At 44.6% G+C, this 23,076-nt stretch overlaps 1 protein-coding gene across 1 annotated transcript in view; it reads right to left on the bottom strand.

Annotated features, from left to right (window-relative positions):
- LOC311111251 (copine-7-like) overlaps window positions 1–22,463 on the bottom strand; it is a gene marked incomplete at both ends in the record, with an annotated part of 47,147 nt that extends 24,684 nt beyond the window's left edge. The window contains 4 exons of the mRNA XM_084153965.1: window positions 91–165; window positions 8,159–8,233; window positions 8,520–8,702; window positions 22,290–22,463. Coding sequence (XP_084010091.1) covers window positions 91–165; window positions 8,159–8,233; window positions 8,520–8,702; window positions 22,290–22,463 — 507 coding nt within the window. The remainder of the gene's footprint in view (window positions 1–90; window positions 166–8,158; window positions 8,234–8,519; window positions 8,703–22,289) is intronic.
- Window positions 22,464–23,076: the final 613 nt, after the last annotated feature.

Below are 23,076 nucleotides of genomic sequence, written 5' to 3'. Positions count from 1 at the left end.
CACAGGAGAGAGGTTCAACAGCCAGCAAACACAAATTCACCCATGATCTATATTGGCATTTCCATCAAGAGAAGGCCCATAATCCCTTACCTTATCATCCAGTTTCTTGGCACAGAAGAACAGTTCAACATATCCATTGTTGCCAGAAATTTCTTCAGCATGTACCTGAAAGAAAGAAAAAAAAATGTGTAAGTAACATTTTTGCCCAATGACAATATGTTATTTTCCGGAGGCAGACAGCCTGTCATATGACATGTGGAGGGAGAGAAGGAAAAAGACAGAGATATTACGACCCACGTGGAGTTCCAGGTCTCCGGCAGCCTCTGGAACTGCCGTTCTGCGGCCAACAAGGCAAAGTTCATCTCGGCCTATGCTACCCTCCAGTCCCTCGACTTCTTGGCGCTGACGGAAACATGGATTACCACTGAAAGCACTGCTACTCCTACTGCTCTCTCCTCGTCTGACTATGTGTTCTCGCATACCCCGAGAGCATCTGGTCAGCGGGGTGGAATCCTCATCTCTCCCAAGTGGACATTCTCTCTTTTTCCCCTGACCCATCTGTCTATCTCCTCATTTGAATTCCATGCTGTCACAGTCACTAGCCCATTCAAGCTTAACATCCTTATCATTTATCGCCCACCAGGTTCCCTTGGAGAGTTCATCAATGAGCTTAACACCTTGATAAGTTCCTTTCCTGAGGATGGCTCACCCCTCACAGTTCTGGGTGACTTTAACCTCCCTACGTCTACCTTCACGCATTTCTCTCTGCCTCCTTTCCACTCCTCTCCTCTTTTGACCTCACCCTCTCACCGCCACCCCTACTCATAAGGCAGGCAATACGCTTGACCTCATCTTTACTAGATGCTGTTCTTCTACTAATCTCACTGCAACTCCCCTCCATGTCTCCGACCACTACTTTGTATCCTTTTCTCTCTCGCTCTCCTCCAACACTACTCACTCTGCCCCTACTCAAATGGTAATGCGCCGTCGCAACCTTCGCTCTCTCTCTCCCGCTACTCTCTCCTCTTCCATCCTATCATCTCTTCCCTCTGATCAATCCTTCTCCCTCCAATCTCCTGATTCTGCCTCCTCAACCCTCCTCTCCTCCCTTTCTGTATCCTTTGACTCTCTATGTCCCCTATCCTCCCGGCCGGCTCGGTCCTCCCCTCCTGCTCCGTGGCTTGACAACTCATTGCGAGCTCACAGAACAGGGCTCCGGGCAGCCAGGCGGAAATGGAGGAAAACTAGACTCCCTGCGGACCTGGCATCTTTTCACTCCCTCCTCTATACATTTTCTTCCTCTGCTTCTGCTGCTAAAGCCACTTTCTACCACTCTAAATTCCAAGAATCTGCCTCTAACCCTAGGAAGCTCTTTGCCACCTTCTCCTCCCTGCTGAAACCATTTCCAGAGACCTTCTCCCTTACCTCACCTCGCTCATCAACTCATCCTTGACCGCTGGCTATGTCCCTTCCATCTTCAAGAGAGCGAGAGTTGCACCCCTTCTCAAAAAACCTACACTCGATCCCTCCGATGTCAACAACTACAGACCAGTATCCCTTCTTTCTTTTCTCTCCAAATCTCTTGAGCGTGCCGTCGTTAGCCAACTCTCTTGCTATCTCTCTCAGAATGACCTTCTTGATCCAAACCAGTCAGGTTTCAAGACTGGTCATTCAACTGAGACTGCTCTTCTCTGTGTCACGGAGGCTCTCCACACTGCTAAAGCTAACTCTCTCTCCTCTGCTCTTGTCCTTCTAGACCTGTCTGCTGCCTTTGATACTGTGAACCATCAGATCCTCCTCTCCACCCTCTCCGAGTTGGGCATCTCCAGCGCGGCTCACTCTTGGATTGCGTCCTACCTGACAGGTCGCTCCTACCAAGTGGCGTGGCGAGAATCTGTCTCCGCACCACGTGCTCTCACCACTGGTGTCCCCCAGGGCTCAGTTCTAGGCCCTCTCCTATTCTCGCTATACACCAAGTCACTTGGCTCTGTCATATCCTCACATGGCCTCTCCTATCATTGCTACGCAGACGACACACAACTAATCTTCTCCTTTCCCCCTTCTGATAACCAGGTGGTGAATCGCATCTCTGCATGTCTGGCAGACATATCAGTGTGGATGACGGATCACCACCTCAAGATGAACCTCGGCAAGACGGAGCTGCTCTTCCTCCCGGGGAAGGACTGCCCGTTCCATGATCTCGCCATCACGGTTGACAACTCTGTTGTGTCCTCCTCCCAGAGTGCAAAAAGCCTTGGCGTGACCCTGGACAACACCCTGTTGTTCTCCTCTAACATCAAGGCGGTGACCCAATCCTGTAGGTTCATGCTCTACAACATTCGGAGAGTACGACCCTGCCTTACACAGGAAGCGGCACAGGTCCTAATCCAGGCACTTGTCATCTCCCGTCTGGATTAATGCAACTCGCTGTTGGCTGGGCTCCGTGCCTGTGCCATTAAACCCCTACAACACATCCAGAATGCCGCAGCCCGTCTGGTGTTCAACCTTCCCAAGTTCTCTCACGTCACCCTGCTCCTCCGCACACTCCACTGGCTTCCAGTTGAAGCTCGCATCTGCTACAAGACCATGGTGCTTGCCTACGGAGCAGTGAGGGGAACGGCACCTCCGTACCTTCAGGCTCTGATCAGTCCCTACACCCAAACGAGGGCATTGCGTTCATCCACCTCTGGCCTGCTGGCCCCCCTACCTCTGCGGAAGCACAGTTCCCGCTCAGCCCAGTCAAAACTGTTCGCTGCTCTGGCACCCCAATGGTGGAACAAGCTCCCTCACGACGCCAGAACGGCGGAGTCACTCACCACCTTCCGGAGACACTTGAAACCCCACCTCTTTAAGGAATACCTGGGATAGGATAAAGTAATCCTTCTACCCCCCCTTACCCCACCCCCAAAAATAAAATAAAAAATAACATATTGTAAAGTGGTTATCCCACTGGCTATAAGGTGAATGCACCAATTTGTAAGTCGCTCTGGATAAGAGCGTCTGCTAAATGACGTAAATGTAAATGTAATGTGGACAGGACCTTGAAGCCAATCTAAATATGTCACATAAAATGTTGAGGAGTGTTATTACTTTTAAACTTCAACAGAAAGCTCCCTCAAGCCCAGAAATGAATGTGGTTCCATTACTGTAATACAGAGCTGGCCAAACGACTGCATGGGATCTGGGTCCAAAGTTAGTCCACAAGACCATTTGGTTGGCCCCCAAAAGGAATGTACTAATCGCAAAAAAGTGTATTATTCTGCATATTTAAATGAATATTACAGACAAGCTAAGTTTTGCTAAAAAAACACACATGTTTTTTGTGTCTGAGGTACAAGAGAGAATGAGATGGAGGTGATAGTGTGAGAGAGCGCGAGAGAGAGAGAGAGAGAGAGAGAGAGAGAGAGAGAGCGAGAGCGAGAGCGAGAGCGAGAGAGAGAGAGAGAGAGAGAGAGAGAGAGAGAGAGAGTTAAGACTGGCAATAAACACAGATTTTCTTCCTCAAGGCTGTGGGGTGAGACAGGGATGCAGCTTGAGCCCCACACTATTCAACATATACACAGAGTGTACAAAACATTAGGAATGCCTTCCTAATATAGATTTGAAAGCATTTCACAGAGATGCTGGCCCATGTTGACTCCAATGCTTCCCATAGTTGTGTCAAGTTGGCTGAACCATTCTTGATACACACAGGAAACTGTTGAGCATGAAAAACCCAGCAGTGTTGTAGTTCTTGACACACTCAAACCGGTGCGCCTGGCACTTACTACCATATCCCGTTCAAAGGCACTTAAATATTTTGTCTTGCCCATTTACCCTCTGAATGGCACACATACACAATTGATGTCTCAATTGTCTTAAGGCTTAAAAATCCTTCTTTAGCCTCTCTTCTCCCCTTCATCTACACTGATTGAAAAGGATTTAAGAAGTGACATCAATAAGGGATCATAGATTTCACCTGGATTCACCTGGTCAGTGGAAATGTTTTGTACACTCAGTGTACTGTATATCAATGAATTGGCAAGGGCAGTAGAACAGTCTGCAGCATTCGGACTCACCCTTCTGGACTAAAATCAAATGTCTACTGTTTGCAGATGATCTGGTGCTTCTGTCCCCAACCAAGCAGGGCCTACAGCAGCGCCTAGATCTTCTGCACAGATTCTGTGAGACCTGAGCCCTGACAGTGAATCTCAGTAAAGAGAAAAATAAGGTCCCTTAACCAGGACAACAAATACAAATTCTATCTAGACACCTTTGCCCTAGAGTATACAAATAACTATTCCTACCTCGGCCTAAACATCAACAAGACAGACTAGGTACCTTCCACAAGGTGGTGAACGATCTAACAGATAAGGCAAGAAGGGCCTTCTACGCCATCAAAAGGAACATACAACTCGACATCCCAATTAGGATCTGGCTAAAAAGACTTCAATCAGTTATAGAAGCAATTGCTCTCTATGGTTGTGAGGTCTGGGGTCCACTCACCAACCAATAATTCACAAAACAGGACAAACACCCAATTGAGACTCTACATACAGAATTCTGCTAAACATATACTTCGTGTACAATGCAAAACCCCAAACAATGCATGCAGAGCTGTTAAATTCTACAACCGCCTAAAAGGAAGCAATGCCCACACATTCCACCACAAAGCCCTCACCTACAGAGAGATGAACCTAGAGAAGAGTCCCCTCAGCCAGCTGGTTCTGTTGCTCTATTCACAAACACAAACAGACCCCACAGAGCCCTAAGACAGCAACACAATTAAACCCAACCAAATTATGAGAAAACAAAAAGATAACTATTTGACACATAAGTGTCATTATACACTGGAAAGAATCAACCGAAAAACAGAGCAAATTGGAATGCTATCTGGCCCTTAACAGAGAGTACACATTGGCAGAATACCTGTCCACTGTGACTGACCCAAAATGAAGAAAATCCTTGACTATGCACAGACTCAGTGATCATAGCCTTGCTATTGGGAGAGGCCGCCATAGGCAGACCTGGCTCTCGAGAGAAGACAGGCTATGTTCCCACTACCCACAAAATGAAGTGGAAACTGAGCTGCACCTCCTGACCTTCTGCCAAACGTATGACCACATCAGAGATACATATTTACCACAGATCACACAGACCCACAAAGAATTTGAAAACAAATCAAACATTGATAAACTCCCATATCTGTTAGGCAAAATACTAAAGTGTGCAATCACAGCAGCAAGATTTGTGGCCCGTTGCCATGAAAATAGGGCAACCAATGGAGCTCAAACAACACTGTAAATACCACCAATATCTGTTTATTTATCTTCCACTACTACTCGTACTACAACTATTGGCACATTGCTAAAACACTGTACATAGCTGGTAATATAACACCGTTTTGAGTTCAATATTTTCTGTTAAATTCTAATAGTTTTTGGTTGATGTTGTTTTGTGTCTTCTCACTTTTGTTTATTGTTTATTTCACTTGCTTTGGCAATGTAAACTTGTTTCCCTGCCAATGAAGCCCCTTTGAATTGAATAGAGGGAGAGGGGAGAGGGGAGAGGGGAGAGGGGAGAGGGAAACTTAGGGAGAGGGGAGAGGGGAGAGGGAGAGGGGAACTTAGGGAGAAGGGAGAGGGGAGATAGGAACTTGGGGAGAAGGGAGAGGGGAGAGGGGAACTTAGGGAGAGAGGAACTTAGGGAGAGGGGAGAGAGGAACTTAGGGAGAAGGGAGAGGGGAGAGGGGAACTTAGGGAGAGAGGAACTTAGGGAGAAGGGATAGGGGAGAGGGGAGAGAGGAACTTAGGGAGAGAGGAAGTTAGGGAGAAGGGAGAGGGGAGAGGGGAACTTATGGAGAGAGGAACATAGGGAGAAGGGAGAGGGGAGAGGGGAACTTAGGGAGAGAGGAACTTAGGGAGAGGGGAGAGAGGAACTTAGGGATAAGGGAGAGGGGAGAGGGGAACTTAGGGAAAGAGGAACTTAGGGAGAAGGGGGAGAGGGGAGAGAGGAACTTAGGGAGAGAGGAAGTTAGGGAGAAGGGAGAGGCGAGAGGGGAACTTAGGGAGAGAGGAACTTAGGAAGAAGGGAGAGGGGAGAGGGGAGATGGGAGAGGGGAGAGGGAGAGGGAAACTTAGGGAGAGGGGAGAGGGAGAGGGGAACTTAGGGAGAAGGGAGAGGGGAGAGAGGAACTTGGGGAGAAGGGAGAGGGGAGAGGGGAACTTAGGGAGAGAGGAACTTAGGGAGAAGGGATAGGGGAGAGGGGAGAGAGGAACTTAGGGAGAGAGGAAGTTAGGGAGAAGGGAGAGGGGAGAGGGGAGAGGGGAACTTAGGGAGGGAGGAACTTAGGAAGAAGGGAGAGGGGAGATGGGAGAGGGGAACTTAGGGAGAGGGGAGAGGGAGAGGGGAACTTAGGGAGAAGGGAGAGGGGAGAGAGGAACTTGGGGAGAAGGGAGAGGGGCGAGGGGAACTTGGTGTGGTCAGGGCCCAAAGAGTTCCAGATACACTACAATGAGCCCATTACAATGAGTTCTGCTCACCTTCAGAACCCCTCCTGTCGAACAGTTAGAAGGTTACAAGTCATCTCAGCACATTAGGACAAATTGTGTTGGCCCTTTATAGCCCCTCACCTCCTAAATAAGTGTCATTATACGCCGGTAAGCCAGTGAATCAAGTGCGGTCTATAAAAGAGGACTTTATCTGTGTTAAAATGCATGACTGCTACAATAATGATATACAGCCTAAATAAATTAAAGCTGAACAACATCTGTTGACTCAAAACAACAAGAAATGTTCTACAGTGAAGTATATGGTTTCTGTAATTCAAACAAAAGTGTGGCAATGGTCCAGAAACAAACTCTATGGGTCTCTAAGCTTATCAATAATACAACATAGTAAAGCTATAACACTTGGTGCCTGTGTCGTATCAGCAGCTTGTCAAGCTTTCTGTATGTACAGTATGAATCTTGGATGAAAATTATTTATTGTATCTCATATCATGGTGCCATTGTCCTGGTGAGTGTTGTGTAGGCATAATGTGTATTGTGTATTGGATTGTGGCCCGGCTATGAACGTTTCAGTTCGAAGACTATTGGCTATTGATGCTTGCCAGTGGGAGCCACAGTAACTGCATACAATGGTACCTTAATCCCTACCATTTTATCAACTTTTCTCCACATCCCATGTCCCCATGTGCATGATGGACATCTGAGAGATGTGTTACAAACACTGGGGAGCGATTTATCACACAAAACAAAACAGTTGTCTGTTGTTCTGCCACCTTCCAGATTAGCCTGCAGGCACATTACAGGCAGACGCCATGCCATTGGGATCCATCTCACAGACAGACCTGACAAAGCCCAGGGCCATTATCATATCAGTAAAAGCCATTTTCAGAAACGCCATGACACAGGTTATCACTAATTCACTAGAACGCATTAAGCCCACACTGCTACAGGACTGTGCTTAAACAAACCCATTATATCCCCCATAACCGCCTCACAGCAAGCTGCCATCACGTGATCGCATCCAATCAATGGTCATAATGGCAACACTAGCCAAAGGGAAAGATCCTCAAATACCATCTTTACTTTGACCATTTCCATCACAAGCAAGTCATTCTCAGCCCTTCTCTCGAAGGACAATTTATGCGTATCAATAAGGCGAAATGTCTGTTGTTCCCATTATCTGATTCACTGCTTGGGCAAAACCCCTTCTCTTTTCTCCTCTCATCTCTACAGTAGAAGAAGGCACTGAGAGATCAGAGAGACTCTGCACCTCTGACTTAACAGAGCAGTGAGGAACACTGACTCTTCCTCCCACTCCACTGAAGGTCAGATTTGCAGGCTTGTTAAACACAGTTTCTCTGTGTTGTTCCCTTTTGTATGGCAATGTAATGTTGGCCTGGCAGATGGTGTTGAGACCATCCAACAGAAATAACACACTGTGTTTTAACGTCCCCCTCTCTTTGTCATCACAGATATTGTATATGAGTCATGATTCTTTGTACAGAGAAGCATCCTTACATCACAGGATTCACATCAGCTACTTTGCTTTAATTGCTTGAATTGATTTAACAAGTCATTACATTTGATTTTGCTTGCCACTGTTACTGCAACAGTGAGCCAATGGTGAGCTGGGAGTGAGATCAATAGGATGATGAATAGGTGAACCCTACCGTGATGGTGGATTTCCCAGCGTACTTTGCGTACTTTAGGAATAAAGGCTTCATCATCTTCTTCTGGGCTACAATCTGTGGACACAGGAAAACTATGAATGACTGGTGACTAGTGAAGCAGTGTATTACAGGACAATTAGTATGAAAGCAGTTTGAGAGCAGTATGAGGAGGACTGGTGACCTCTAACCTTTACCCTCTGACCTCTACTAAGTAAGTGTTGTTGGTAAGCAGCAGCTCGGCACACTGATCATACAGTGGCTCTCTGTTCCATTCAGTTTATGTGTGGTGAGTGATTTGATTAGACATAAGAAATGATACATTGGATAACTGAGTGGAAGGGTCAGACATTCAGTACAGGACCTGGCCGAGCGTACACTCCACCCCACCCAGGAAGTCGTCATCGCGGGTACCAATACTGTGGGTGCCATGGATGTCGTAGACCTCGAACCGCAGCTTCTGCACTTCCTCAAAGTAGTAGTCCAGGGTGAAGACCTTGGCAAAGACCGGGTGCAGGTTGCTCTTGATCACCTCTGTCCTGTCAAGCTGAAGCGACAAGAGGGGAGAAAAAGGCACTGTATTAGAATGTAGATGTGGACACGTTGTTGGATGTTACTGGAGAAACTCGGACCTCCAACTCAAGGTCTCTCTAATGAGAGCTTCCTACCAATTAAACATCAAAAGTGCAGTTTTATATGCAATGTACATCGTATCAGTTCATTTGCAATGCTAATTAATGGATGGGACATGGTGATGCATTCATGGGCACATGGGAATGCAGGAAGTACAGCCAAAGACCGGTCTGCACCTGGATCACTGCTACAGCCACTGTTGGCGTTCTTGTTTGTTTACCTGTTGATTAGACCAAAATCTACAGAGAGTGACAGCAGATATGATTTTAGTGGACTGAGGGCTGAGAGCTCAGCACACACACAGCTCATCCATTGGCATGCTTGGACGTTCATACACCTGTTTATCTAATACACCTGGTTCATGCCTGAACTCTCCACATCTCCACCTGCTTTCAGTGGAGCACAGAGGCTGTGTTTACACAGGCAGCCCAATTCTGATCTTTGACCAATCAAATCAGCTCTTTTGCCAATATTTGGGCAAAATATCAGAATTTGGCTGCCTATGTAAACCCAGCCAGAGTCTACCCATCTAGCACCCAGACAAATGATGTCCCATTCAGTAGCATCCAGCATCCAATATATTCCTTATAATTTAACTCCAAACTAGGAATATTGAGGGGATCCTACTCATCATCAAAAGCATGTGTTCACTAAAGATGCTATCAGTAAATTAAAGGGACCTAAAAAGCTGTGTTTGAACCATGGTTTAAGTGTTTCATGGTTTAAGTGAATCAATGGATTTCCAAATGGAGCTACTGAAAAGGCATATAAAAAAATAATTCAAGCCTAAGGCAACTGTCAATCTAAATCCGCTAAGGAAACGTAAAAAGCCATAAATCTTTCACTCTCGTTTTCCTCCATTTCTTTGAATTTGAGGAAAAAGTTGTGACGGTAAAACAGAAGATAAAGTCAGAAAGTCATCAAACACAGGTAGTTAAATATAAAAGGCAATTTTACATAATCTCCGTAGTTTGACCTGAAAAAAGAAATACTCTAGAGATTGCCATCAATCTCAATCCAGGCCTAGCCATCAATCTCACTAACAACTTTACCAAAGCCAAATCCCACCCGTCCATAGAGCACAAATCAAGAATGAAGTTCCCTGATCAGCAGCTCTGTCAAGGCTCTCTAAAGTCAACATGGGCCCCACACATCAAACACCACGAACATACATGGCACACTACAGTACACACATGCACTTCCACATTAACATTCAGATATTCATGAGTTAATCCTACTGCTTTGCCTCATGCTGTTGGTCTTGAGCTGATGAGAACACACACACACACACACACACACACACACACACACACACACACACACACACACACACAATGGTTGAGGAGAAGCAACAGAGCAAGTATGCACCTTTTCTCACTGTCAATTACTGTGGAATAAAGTGTCTAGTCTGCCAGTCCTAATCAAAGACACCTCAAGAGTGTTAAAGACAATGTTATTAAGTGTACTAATACAGGTGACCTGAGGATTGGGGGTGTGTTGTCTTGTTATTCATTATTGACCTTGCAAACAGTACAAAGAGTGGTTCATTTCTCAGGAGATTACAAAGAGTGGTTAATTTCTCAGGAGATAACAGCTAAGATGTTTTAATTAGACCTTTCTCTTGCTGTTTCTCTCATTCTCTCTCTCATTTTCTATTGCTGTCTTTCTCTCTCTCGATCTCTTTCTGTGCTATCTGGTTGGACAGATTTGTGAACACGGACAAGTTCGTTTCCGTGTGTAATGAAAGCTACCCAGAGCCACAGAGGAAGGGCTCTGCCTGTGTGATGAAAGCTACCCAGAGCCACAGAGGAAGGGCTCTGCCTGTGTGATGAAAGCTACCAGAGCCACAGAGGAAGGGCCGTGCCTGTGTGATGAAAGCTACCAGAGCCACAGAGGAAGGGCCGTGCCTGTGTGATGAAAGCTACCAGAGCCACAGAGGAAGGGCTCTGCCTGTGTGATGAAAGCTACCAGAGCCACAGAGGAAGGGCTCTGCCTGTGTGATGAAAGCTACCAGAGCCACAGAGGAAGGGCCGTGCCTGTGTGATGCCTACCCCTGTGATGCCCATTCATCTGGGGTGGCAGGGAGAGTCTACAGAGAGGTGACTGTCTGACGTAGGGAGGGATCTCTGAGGTCCCAGGGAGTCAGCTCCCTCTCTCCTCCCTCTCTCCTGCTTGCCAGTAGCATACCACCCTGCATCCCACTGCTGGCTTGCCTCTGAAGCTAAGCAGGGTCGGTCCTGGATGGGAGACCAGATGCTGCTGGAAGTGAGGTTGGAGGGCCAGTAGGGGGCACTCTGGCCTAAGGAGCTCCCAATAGAGTACCACAGTATGAGTCATAATACCCATAAAACCTAGTGGTCAATCAAGGAAATGGTTCCAATAGTTTTTCCACCATTCATTTTTCCCCTAGGGGATTTTAGAAACACTTAAAATAAGGGCTGTGTTTCGTGTAGGCTTACCCTGGCGAGACGTTTTGATAACCATGTAAATCTCTTTAGAACGAGGTGACTTTTATCAATATATTTGCCTGTATTTACCCCCCAAAAAGTAAATGCTTCTTAGCTGCTAATGTGGCTATCATAAAGAACTACAAATGCCATGATGATTTGGAGGAGACTGCCTAATCGAGGTAAATGTAAGAATCTCTGGATTAACTATCTAATGTTATCTCAATTTAGGAATAAATAAATTGGCTAAATTTCTTTAAATTGACAATTCTGTGAACTGTTTTGTGCAATTTTTAAATTGACACAATCCCTGTTAGCAAAGGTGTCAGCTAGAGATGACTTGCAGGAGCTTGCAGGGATTTGTACTTGCATTATGTCTACTTTGATGTTAATTAGCATTTTCGAATCTGAGAGTAAATAGAGCCGAATATATTGATAAAAATCACCTTGTCCGAGAGAGATTTACATGGTTATCAAAAAGTCACACCAGGGTAAGCCTACACGAAACACAGCCCTTATTTTTAATGTTTCTAAAGTTCCCTATGGGAAAAATGAATGGTGGAAAAAAACGATTGGAACCATTTCCCTGTTTGACCGCTAGGTTTTATGGGTATTATGACACCTCTACTGTGGGGCTCTATGCCCCAGGGCAGTGAAGGGGACATTTCCCTGCGTAGGGTCTTTCAGATGGGATTTTAAATGGGTGTCCTGACTCTCTGTGGCCATTAAAAATCCCATGGCACTTATCGTAAGAGTAGGGATGTAATGCCGCGTTCAAAACAACTGGGAACTCAGAACTCTCCGACTTCAGTGTGTTCAAAACAACTGGGAACTCTGAAAAAAACTAGCTCCAACTGTGAAAAATCTTTTTGAACGGTCATCCAACTCGGAATTCCAAGTCGGAGACTCAGGCATCTTTCTAAAGCTACGACCTTCCGACCTGAAGATAACTGACGTCATGATTTGACCTCGTTTTTTCCCCCCCTCGAGTTCCCAGTTGTCTTGAAAGCACCATTAACCCCAATGTCGTGGCTATATTCCCAACCTGGCTCCATTCCATAACGGCCACCTAATCATCCCTCTCATTCCTAATTGGCATATATCACTCCTCACCTCTCCACCTGATACAGTGGCTTGCGAAAGTATTCACCTCAAGAATTTCCCTGTATTTAGCGCCATCCATCATTCCTTCAATTCTGACCAGTTTCCCAGTCCCTGCCGATGAAAAACATCCACCCAGCATGATGCTGCCACCACCATGCTTCACTGTGGGGATGGTGTTCTCGGGGTGATGAGAGGTGTTGGGTTTGTGCCAGACATAGCGTTTTCCTTGATGGCCAAAAAGCTCAATTTTAGTCTCATCTGACCAGAGTACCCTCTTCCATATGTTATGGGATTCTCCCAAATGTCTTTTGGCGAACACCAATCGTGTTTGCTTTTTTCTGGCCACTCTTCCATAAAGCCCAGCTCTGTGGAGTGTACGGCTTAAAGTGGTCCTATGGACAGATAATCCAATCTCCACTGTGGAGCTTTGCAGCTCCTTCAGGGTTATCTTTGGTGTTTTTGTTGCCTCTCTGATTAATGCCCTCCTTGCCTGGTCCGTTAGTTTTGGTGGGCGGCCCTCTCTTGGCATGTTTGTTGTGGTGCCATATTCTTTCAATTTTTTTATAATGGATTTAATGGTGCTCCATTGGATGTTCAAAGTTTCTGATATTTTTTTATAACCCAACCCTGTACTTCTCCATAACTTTGTCCCTGACCTGTTTGGAGAGATCCTTGGTCTTCATGTGGCCTCTTGCTTGGTGGTGCCCCTTGCTTGGTGGTGTTGCAGACACTGGAGCCTTTCAGAACAGGTGTATATATACTGAGATCATGTGACAGATCATGTGACACTTAGATTGCACACAGGTGGACTTTGTTTAACTAATTATGTGACTTCTGAATGTAATTGGTTGCACCAGATCTTATTTAGGGGCTTCATAGCAAAGGGGGTGAATACATATGCACGCACCACTTTTCCGTAATTTTTTTCATTCCACTTCACCAATTTTGACTATTTTGTGTATGTCCATTACATGAAATCCAAATAAAAATCCATTTCAATTACAGGTTGTGATGCAACAAAGGAGGAAAAACGGGGATGAATACTTTTGCAAGGCACTGTATATGATGTGAGGTGAGCATTCTGGCACAAAATGGTCGCTGTGCATTATCCAGGTGGGTGCTGCACATTGGTGGTGGAGGAGGTGAGTTTCCCCATACAATGTAAAGTGCTTTGAGTACCTCAGTTGGTATAAAAGAGCTATATAAATCCAATCAATTATTATTATTCTCCCTCCAGTCCTTTCAAACAGGGCTTTGCATCTGTGGCTCTGGTAGTGAACTCATTGATACCCAACAGAGAACAGAGGAATCTCATTATGTAATTTTCATACAGTGAAGGTAGTATCAGTGACAAACACTAGAATGCAAAACCGCTACATGTGGAGGGGGATTCAGATATGAAAAATGTGAGTCGATTTATTGATACCTAAATTTTATAAAATAAGTATAATCACATCGTCAACTAAAAAAGTTATGAGGGTTTGTCCTTGCGTCCATCGAAGCACTGCTGCAACGCATTATATTTTACAGTGATGGCTGCAGAAGCAAACTCCTTTGCAGTGGTGACCCGTCATTTAGTGCAGGTGGAGCAGAGCCACACATTTTTAGCAAAAAAATAAAGTTATAATAATACTTTTTTGGTGGGGGTTACCTGTTTGAAATGGTATTTTGCAAACAATGTAAAACATATATACAAAAATAAATCTTTGAGTTAATAAAATATTTTTCCAACCTAATTGAGGAGAATAAGAACAATCCAACATTTCTATTTGATACTGTCGCAAAGCTAACTAAAAAGCAGCGCTCCCCAAGAGAGGATGCCTTTCACTTCAGCAGTGATGAATTCATGAACTTCTTCGATGAAAAGATCATGATCATTAGAAAGCAAATTATGGACTCTGCCAGGCCCTAGGATCAACGGAGACACTCAAGTTTTTTAATCCTATATCTCTTGACACATTCATGAAAATAGTCATGGCCTCTAAACCTTCAAGCTGCAAACTGGACCCTATTCCAACTAAACTACTGAAAGAGCTACTTCCTGTGCTTAGTCCTCCTATGTTGAACATAATAAATGGCTCCCTATCCACTGGATGTATACCAAACTCACTAAAAGTGGCAGTAATAAAGCCCCTCTTGAAAAAGCCAAACCTTGACCCAGAAAATGTAAAAAACGATCGGGTTATATCGAATCTCCCATTCCTCGCAAACATTTTAGAAAAAGCTGTTGTGCAGCAACTCACTGCCTTCCTGAAGACAAAAAATTTATACGAAACGCTTCAGTCTGGTTTTAGACCCCATCATAGCACTGGGACTGCACTCGTGAAGGTGGTAAATGACCTTTAAATGGTGTCAGACCAAGGTTCTGCATCTGTCCACGTGCTCCTAGACCTTAGTGCTGCTTTTGACACCATTGATCACCACATTCTTTTGGAGAGATTGGAAACCTTAATTGGTCTACACAGACAAGTTCTTGCCTGGTTTAGATCTTATCTTATTTCAGAAAAATCTGGCCTTAATGGCCATGTATTGTTATAATCTCCACCCGGCACAGCCAGATGGGGACTGGCCACCCCTCAGAGCCTGGTTCCTCTCTAGGTTTCTTCCTAGGTTTCTGCCTTTCTAGGGAGTTTTTCCTAGCCACAGTGCTTCTACATCTGCATTGCTTGCTGTTTGGGGTTTTAGGCTGGGTTTCTGTATAGCACTTTGTGACATCTGCTGATATAAAAAGGGCTTTATAAATCAAATTTGATTGATTGATTGATTTCAAAATCTTAGCTAAAAGTCATCATCATGAATCAAGTCGACAATTTACTGCCAAATCCTTTTTAATGCTTGTCATATGAAGATAAATAATTAAGAGAAATTATAGATAAAACGTATCGTTGCTCATCGGCCATTGGACATAAACATTACACAACAAGTTGGAAATCGCAAATTCAACAATGAGTGGTCTGCAAGCATTGCAAAGCAATCACTAGCCTGCTATTCAGTGGAGTGGGTGTGTGGTCCCAATTTTGGGTTTAAGGGTCTCTTTTCCAAGCTTAAAATGATAAACATTCAACATTGGCCAGCATGATTTCTGCCACGCTCAAAACAACTGTTAACTCGGAACTGGGAAATCTGACTTCAGTGAGTTCAAGACAACTGGGAACTCAGGAAAAAACTAGCTCCAACTGGCAAAATACGTTTTGAACGGTCATCCAACTAGGAATTGTAATTCGGGAACTCGGGCCTCTTTCTAGAGCTACAACCTGAAGATCACTGACATCATCATCATCATTTTTTTCAGAGTTCCCAGTTGTCTTGAAAGCACCATAAATCCAGAGAATGCCAGACTTTGATGACAAAATTTGCCCACGAAGGAGCGCCGCACCACCTTCCTGTTCACAGCACAACAAGGTGAGTCCAAAAATGTATTGTACACTGCTGCATAAATGATGTAATATGCCAGGTAGATATGTATATTGTAGCTAGGAAAGTAATACTAAGTGTATGTTGTGTAGTAAGCTGTTAGTAGCCCATGTGCCTTACCCTAATAATTAGGTCTATTTTCCCCTCTTAATTTCGCCTACTGTTCTGACTTGGTGGTGCACATGTATTCTATAACCTGTTTTAGAGAAATGTAATCATCAAATATTGTAAGAGCTTTCATTGTCTGCTTATATGCCCCCTTCATTTATCCTACGGTTCTGACTTGGTGTACAGGGAGAACACTGTAAGAACGGCTCATGTTCTGAATTCAGTCGCTGTACATTTAAAAAATGCTGAACAAATAGTTATATTGACTACGTCTGTCCTAGCTCGCTCATTAATGTCTTAATTGAAATTACGGATTGCCTCTTATCTGCTTCTCATCCCCTTATGCCATAGTTTGTACATCTCAATTGTCAGTAGAAACCACATTTGTTTAAGCAAGTCATTAATATCAGCTATGTTTTTTTTTCAAAGGCAGTAAATGAGGCTGAATTAACTGTTTCGCTGCCAGACAAGACTCCGCTGATAGGCAGGTGTAGCAGTGGTAAGGTGTTGGGACTGCTGTTGGGACTCTGCAGTTGGGACAGCTTTATGTAGGCCCTAACAGTTTGTGGGTACCGTTTGTCACCGTTATAGTGCAATTAATGTATTGTTTAGTGTTGTGTAGTGGCTTTGCTGGCATGCATCCCCAAAAATGTTTTACGTTTGCCCCACCAAGATTTACATGCTAAAATCGCCACTGCTCCTTTGTTGGTGACTCTTTCTTCTGCACACCCACCACGTGTGCGAAGTTGGCTGGAGAACAACGGCTGGCTGGCGGCAGAATATTGTATATACATTTGTTCATATGGGCAGAATATTGTATTAAATAAATAAATAAAAATGCGCTGCATTCGTTCGGCAGGAGAGAGAGAAGCGAGATGTGTGTGGATTTAGCTACTCGCTTTCACTCAGCCTTTGGCATGATGAGCAAATGATTTGCATGACAATGTTGCTTCCCTGTTCAGATGGATTTGAGAGCAAAGGAGTGGGCCACCAAAGACTCAAATACAGAGCAGTACAACACATCATATCACAAGGGAGTGTTCATTCAAGGGCCTCTTCCCCAGCCCAACTATCTTGACACAGCTCTCTGTTTTGCTGAATTCTATCTTTAGTAAAACCATGAAGTGGCTTCTACATCGACAAACATGCTCCAACCACTGTGTATCAACAGCACTGGTATGGTTAAGATCAGTGGCATGTATTAATGGATGCCAAGGGAAGCCAGGCTTTCCCAAATAATTTACCAAGAAAAAAACATAAAATAATGTATCTTTAGTCTCTCTGTGTTTTCATAATTGTCCTTCAATTTGCAAGAGGCTTAATGTATCTCACCAGAGAACGCATCAGAGCGAGAGAAACAGCGCCCCTCTGTCTCTGTATATGTAGGCCATCTACCTGGTGCAGTCTGGTCATAAAGAGTACGATATTGCTGCCGCCCATAGCATTGAAGGCAAGGGAAGCCAGCGAGCATCTGGCCTCCCTTGATAACATTTTTAAAATAAAATAATAGCCAATCAGCATTGATCTCAACTATGAATGGTCCTGGCACACCAAAAAAAAAGGGTAAAGGGAAGCCAGTTTGGATTTGGCTTCAGTCCTATCACAGAAACAACTTGAATTGTTGCATCTCATTGTGTTGTTGTCCTCCGGTGGCTAGCTGGCTAGATAAAATTGTCCCTTTCCTAAATTAGCCATGGATGGAGATAGGGATTTGGAGTTGTGGTTTTACTTAGTTCTCCGTACTGGCCAATGATTATAAAGGCGATTCTGATCCAACCATAAAATACATTGTGCCCCTGGACTGAGAGGATGGAAGTTCAATATGTAGCTAGATGTAGAAGGCTAATGTTAACTAGCTAACTGCCCATGAAAGGAAGTTAGGCTAGCGAGCAAGCATTTTAGCCAGGTAGCCTAGGACAACAAAAAACTAAAGAGTGTACTGTATGACAGTCATAGACGTTTCGGCAACATGAAAGAGAGGAGGGTGGCAGTGGCGTTTCTCTACAAGTAGGGTGAGTCAACATGTTTTTTTATACTTGCACCAACACACACACACACAAATAAATCAGAACCATGGACAGCCACATCATATTTAGCTTACATTGATTGGACTAAATAGTTTTGGTATCTTTTAGTTGTCACTGTATTAGACTATGCATAGGTGATTTGATGATGTTGAAATGTTGATGTTGAAATGGTGCTGGAATAGTGGCGGCAGCTGTTTTCTTTGCGACTTGCAGTAACTCTCTGTGGTTCTAAATCGTAGTTGTTTAGTAATCTGAAAATGTCAGAAACATTAACTTTCTTGACCAATGTTTGTTACATGCTATGTGCTTTGTGGACTTCACCGGGCAGCGGTTGTGCTCCGTTTTTTTTAGGAAACAAAGGTGTGGTTGAATTTGTCCTTCTTAGGCATATATCACGGGTTATAGCACAAACAACACAATTATTACAACACATAGGTTGGCTTGGCTTCCACAGTGATTTTACCCACGCACCGCTTCTGGTTAAGATACACTACATGTCCAATTCAATTGTCCCAAATGTATGTGGACACCTGCTTGTCGAACATCTCATTCCAAAATCATGGGCATTAATATGGAGTTGGTACCTCCTTTGCTGCCATAACAGCCTCCACTCTTCTGGGAAGGCTTTCCACTAGATGTTGGAACATTGCTGCGGGGACTTGCCTCCATTCAGCCACAACAGCATTAGTGAGGTCGGGCGCTGATGTTGGGCGATCAGGCCTGGCTCGCAGTCAGCGTTCCAATTCATCCCAAAGGTGTTTGATGGGGTTGAGGTCAGGGCTCTGTGCAGGCTAGTCAAGTTCTTTCACACCGATCTCGACAAACCATTTCTGTATGGACCTTGCTTTGTGCACGGGGGCATTGTCATGCTGAAACAGGAAAGGGCCTTCCCCAAACTGTTGCTACAAAGTTGGAAGCACAGAATCGTCTAGAATGTCATATGTATGCTGTAGCGTTAAGATTTCCCTTCACTGGAACTAAGGGGCCTAGCCTGAACCATGAAAAACAGCCCCAGACCATTATTCCTCCTCCACAAACTTTACAGTTGGCACTATGCATTCGGGCAGGTAGCTTTCTCCTGGCATCCACCAAATCCAGATTCATCCATCGGACAGCAAGATGGTGAAGCGTGATTCATCACTCCAGGGAACACGTTTCCACTGCTCCAGAGTCCAATGGCAGCGAGCTTTACACCACTCCAGCCTACGCTTGGCATTGCACATGGTGATCTTAGGCTTGTGTGCGGCTGCTCAGCCATGGAAACCCATTTCAAGAAGCTACCGACGAACATTGCTTCCAGAGGCAGTTTGGAACTTGGTAGTGAGTGTGGCAACCGAGGACAGACGATTTTTAGCACTCAGCACTTGGCGGTCCCGTTCTGTGAGCTTGTGTGGCCTACCAAATCGTGGCTGAGCAGTTGTTGCGCCTAGACGTTTCCACTTCACAATAACAGCACTTACCGGGGCAGCTATAGCAGTGCAGAAATTTGACGAACTGACTTGTTGGAAAGGTGGCATCCTATGACGGTGTCACATTTAATGTCACTGAGCTCTTCAGTAAGGCCATTGTACTGCCAATGTTTGTCTATGGAGATTGCATGGTTGTGTGCACGATTTTATACACCTGTCAGTAACGGGTGTGGCTGAAATAGCCAAATTCACTGATTTGAAGGGGTGTCCACATACCTTTGTATATATAGTGTAGCAGTGAGTTTAATGCTGCCAGGAAGATGCAGGCCAAAAAAGAATGTAATTAATTAAACGCACTGCATGGACTACATTGATGAACTACCACTTATATCAGTGACAATAAAACACAATATTGTCTTGTTCCTCTTCCTCAATTCCGCGAATTAAGCGTCTTCCCAATCTCCTAAATCTGATGGACAGACACCACAAAGTACTGTGTGTGTGTGTGTGTGTGTGTGTGTGTGTGTGTGTGTGTGTGTGTGTGTGTGTGTGTGTGTGTGTGTGTGTGTGTGTGTGTGTGTGCGTGCAAGTGTGGTAGTGTGCGCGTATGTGTGTGCATATTTGTATGTCTGTGACGCGCAGCTAATGAATGTCTATCACACAGGGGATTAAACTCATTTGAATGCAGTTACTGTAACAGTGTGTAACACAAATAACTAAAGGCAGCCCTCAAAGAACAGAGAGCCAAAGCTGTTGTGAGAGTTATATATATTTTTTAGGTATAGGGTAAAACAGACCATTGCAAACAGTAGATAGCAGGGATGCAGTCTTTTTCTCCCCCCCCTCTCCCTCCCTCTCGCACTCTCTCTCTCTTTCTCTCGCTCTCTTTCTCTCGCTCTCTCTCTCTCTCTCTCTCTCCTCCCCTATTTCTCAATTATTATTCTTGCACACTGACATTCAGTATTGACTGGGCTTGACAGACTCACATTTCAGAATTCTTGTTTAGTGGCATTTATTCTGCTGTAACAAATTGCATTCTCCACTGACACGGATGATATGGTTATTCGGAGCATTAGGTTGTATCAATTATATCACCTCCTAATTCTCTAGCTGCATTTAGGGGAGTTATGTAAACTACTCAAATGCTCAGCTTGCAGAGAACCCAGGTTAATTTCCTCATGCATTGTTGTTTTATCGCATTACCAAAGCGACAAATTGATTAGTGTATGCTCAACACTATCAGCCAAGCTTCATTATTGTCAAATCCTCGGAACACATTTCTCACCTTACCTCATTCATAACCATTAACTGGGCCTTTATAAATGCTTCCCATCGCAACAGACTGCAATTTGGCATTGTCAATGTTAATCATTATCTGGCAATGCCTGGAGGAGAGGAGAATACATTGGGGCATAATTGCAACATACACTGAATGAACAGCCTCAATTCGTCGGGGCATGGACTCTACATGGTGTCGAAAGTATTCCACAGGGCTGTTGGCCCATGTTGACTCCAATGCTTCCCAAAGTTGTGTTAAGTTGGCTGGATGTCCTTTGGGTGGTGGACCATTCTTGATACACACATGTTGAGCGTAAAAAACCCAGCAGCATTGCAGTTCCATACCCCGTTCAATGGCACTTCAATCTTTTGTCTTGCCCATTCACCCTCTGAATGGCACACATACACAATCCATGTCTCAATTGTCTCAAGGCTTAAAAATCATTCTTTAACCTGTCTCCTCCCCTTCATCTACACAGATTGAAGTGGATTTAACAAGTGACATCAATAAGGGATCATAGACTGACCAGGTGAAAGCTATGTCATGGAAAGACCAGGTGTTCCTAATGTTTTGTACACTCAGTGTATACGCTCACGACAAGCATCGCTGCATATCATTACACACACCCTCATGGTCTTCCACTTTGTTAACATATTGTCTGGCTTAATTAACAAGGGAATGGGAAGTGTAGGCTACTGTGCTTACTACCACGGATTCATATCAACATGTATCAGCAATGCCAGGCTGGAATCCCATCTCAAATCATCCCATCTCATATGGGAATACAATGGGCTGAAGGAACACAGATGGATTTCTTTGGCAACCACCAATTAGTCAAACTGCCTTATAGATATACAGAATATCAGTCATATAGTGGACTACTGCATCATGGGAAATATGCTATTCATAGCTCACACACCCCCAGCTCATATTACAAATAGTGTACCAGTGTAATTCCGAGAGAGAGAGGTGAAAAGGAAAATAAGATAATACGATTTCCTGTCCTCCTCCTATGAACAATGTTCTCAGTGCTGTTGAGAATTTCAATTAAGTTTCAGGTAGCTACTCTATAAATCAGAATCCATTTCAAAAGAAAAGAAGACAGCAGCAATGCCACCAAGCCAGCACCAGATATGCCACTTCTCCCTGGCTCTACTTTGTTCTCTGTGATCTGGGGCACTGCCCAGCTGTTAGGATAATGGGAGCAGGATTAAGATTTCATCCTTCAGTCTGACATGTTCACACAAACAGCTCACTCCTTAAAACTCACTCCTGTCTTCAAGCCACCACTGCTGTTCCAGGTAATACTTTGATTTTTATAATTTTTTTTATGTGGCTCAGCTTTGATATTGAGAAATAGAGGGCGGGGCGAGAGGGCTGCCCCACCCACTGTGCCGTCCATATCCTGCTGGGTGACAATGCCTTCCATTCAAGCACTCACTCTGGTTCACCTCATGCTATCCAACTCTGTCAGACATGGAATCATTGTTATTTGAGTAAACTGGGGTCATACTACCTAATGTTACATGTCAACATCATAGAGATACTTATGCAGCTCATTACTGGGGTTTGAGTTTCACTGGCTTAGTTGTTTTAGCATCAACATCCATTGCTTATTGTTCATACCATCAGCACATTATGGAGTGAACAATGTTAGTTAAGACTTTACCAGGCCAGTAGGTTGGGGACATACAGGGGATGGGGGGTACTCACCTCTGTCCACTGTCCCTGGTTCTGCACCATGAGTATGACACATGGGTCAGACTTGTTCAGTGTGTCTCGGTCCAGCAGAGCCTTGCAGGCGACGCGCAGCTCCACTTTGGAGACGCAGGCGACAGGGCCACCGAGGGCACCCCCTGGGGAGGTAGCATCCTGGATGTCATTCATCCTGGCTCAGGATCCGAGGAGCCAACCAGTAAGGAGCAAGAGATGGTAGGTGCTGCCGAGAGCTCAGAGTGATGGGAACTACTGGGGATGGCTTAGTGATTCAAGCCGGGCGAGGCACTGAAATCTCACAGAGTTAGATACATAGAAGAGAATAATGGATCCTTGGACTTGCTAGTGAATGTTACAAAAGGGCAAAGAGTTCTCTCAGAGGTCTGTATTTGAGATGAAGACAGGTGTCATTTAATTTCTGCAGAGATAACAGACAGGGTGGGCCGAGCTGGATGGAGGCTGGGGAGTCTTGATTAGATGACCAGAAAGCTGTGGAGAGTCACTTGCGATTCAGGATCAGCCAAAGTGTGTTTTCATGTGTTCTTCATGAAAAAGTTGTCCATGAGCATCACAACTGGGTTAAAAAAGAGTATGCTCCCGATCATCCTTCAAAGTCCACACAGGTACTGTATCTATGTAAAGAAAACACTAATTAAAGGTCCACTGCAGCCATTTTTATCTCAATATCAAATCATTTCTGGGTAACAATTAAGTACATTACTGTGATTGTTTTCAATTAAAATGGTCAAAAATAAACAAAAATAGCTTCTTAGCAAAGAGCAAT

Source organism: Coregonus lavaretus (assembly GCF_964263955.1).
Source record: "Coregonus lavaretus genome assembly, chromosome: 37".
Lineage (NCBI taxonomy): Eukaryota > Metazoa > Chordata > Actinopteri > Salmoniformes > Salmonidae > Coregonus > Coregonus lavaretus.
The sequence above is the reverse complement of the archived record's forward strand: the minus strand, read 5'-3'. Positions and strand labels throughout refer to the sequence as shown.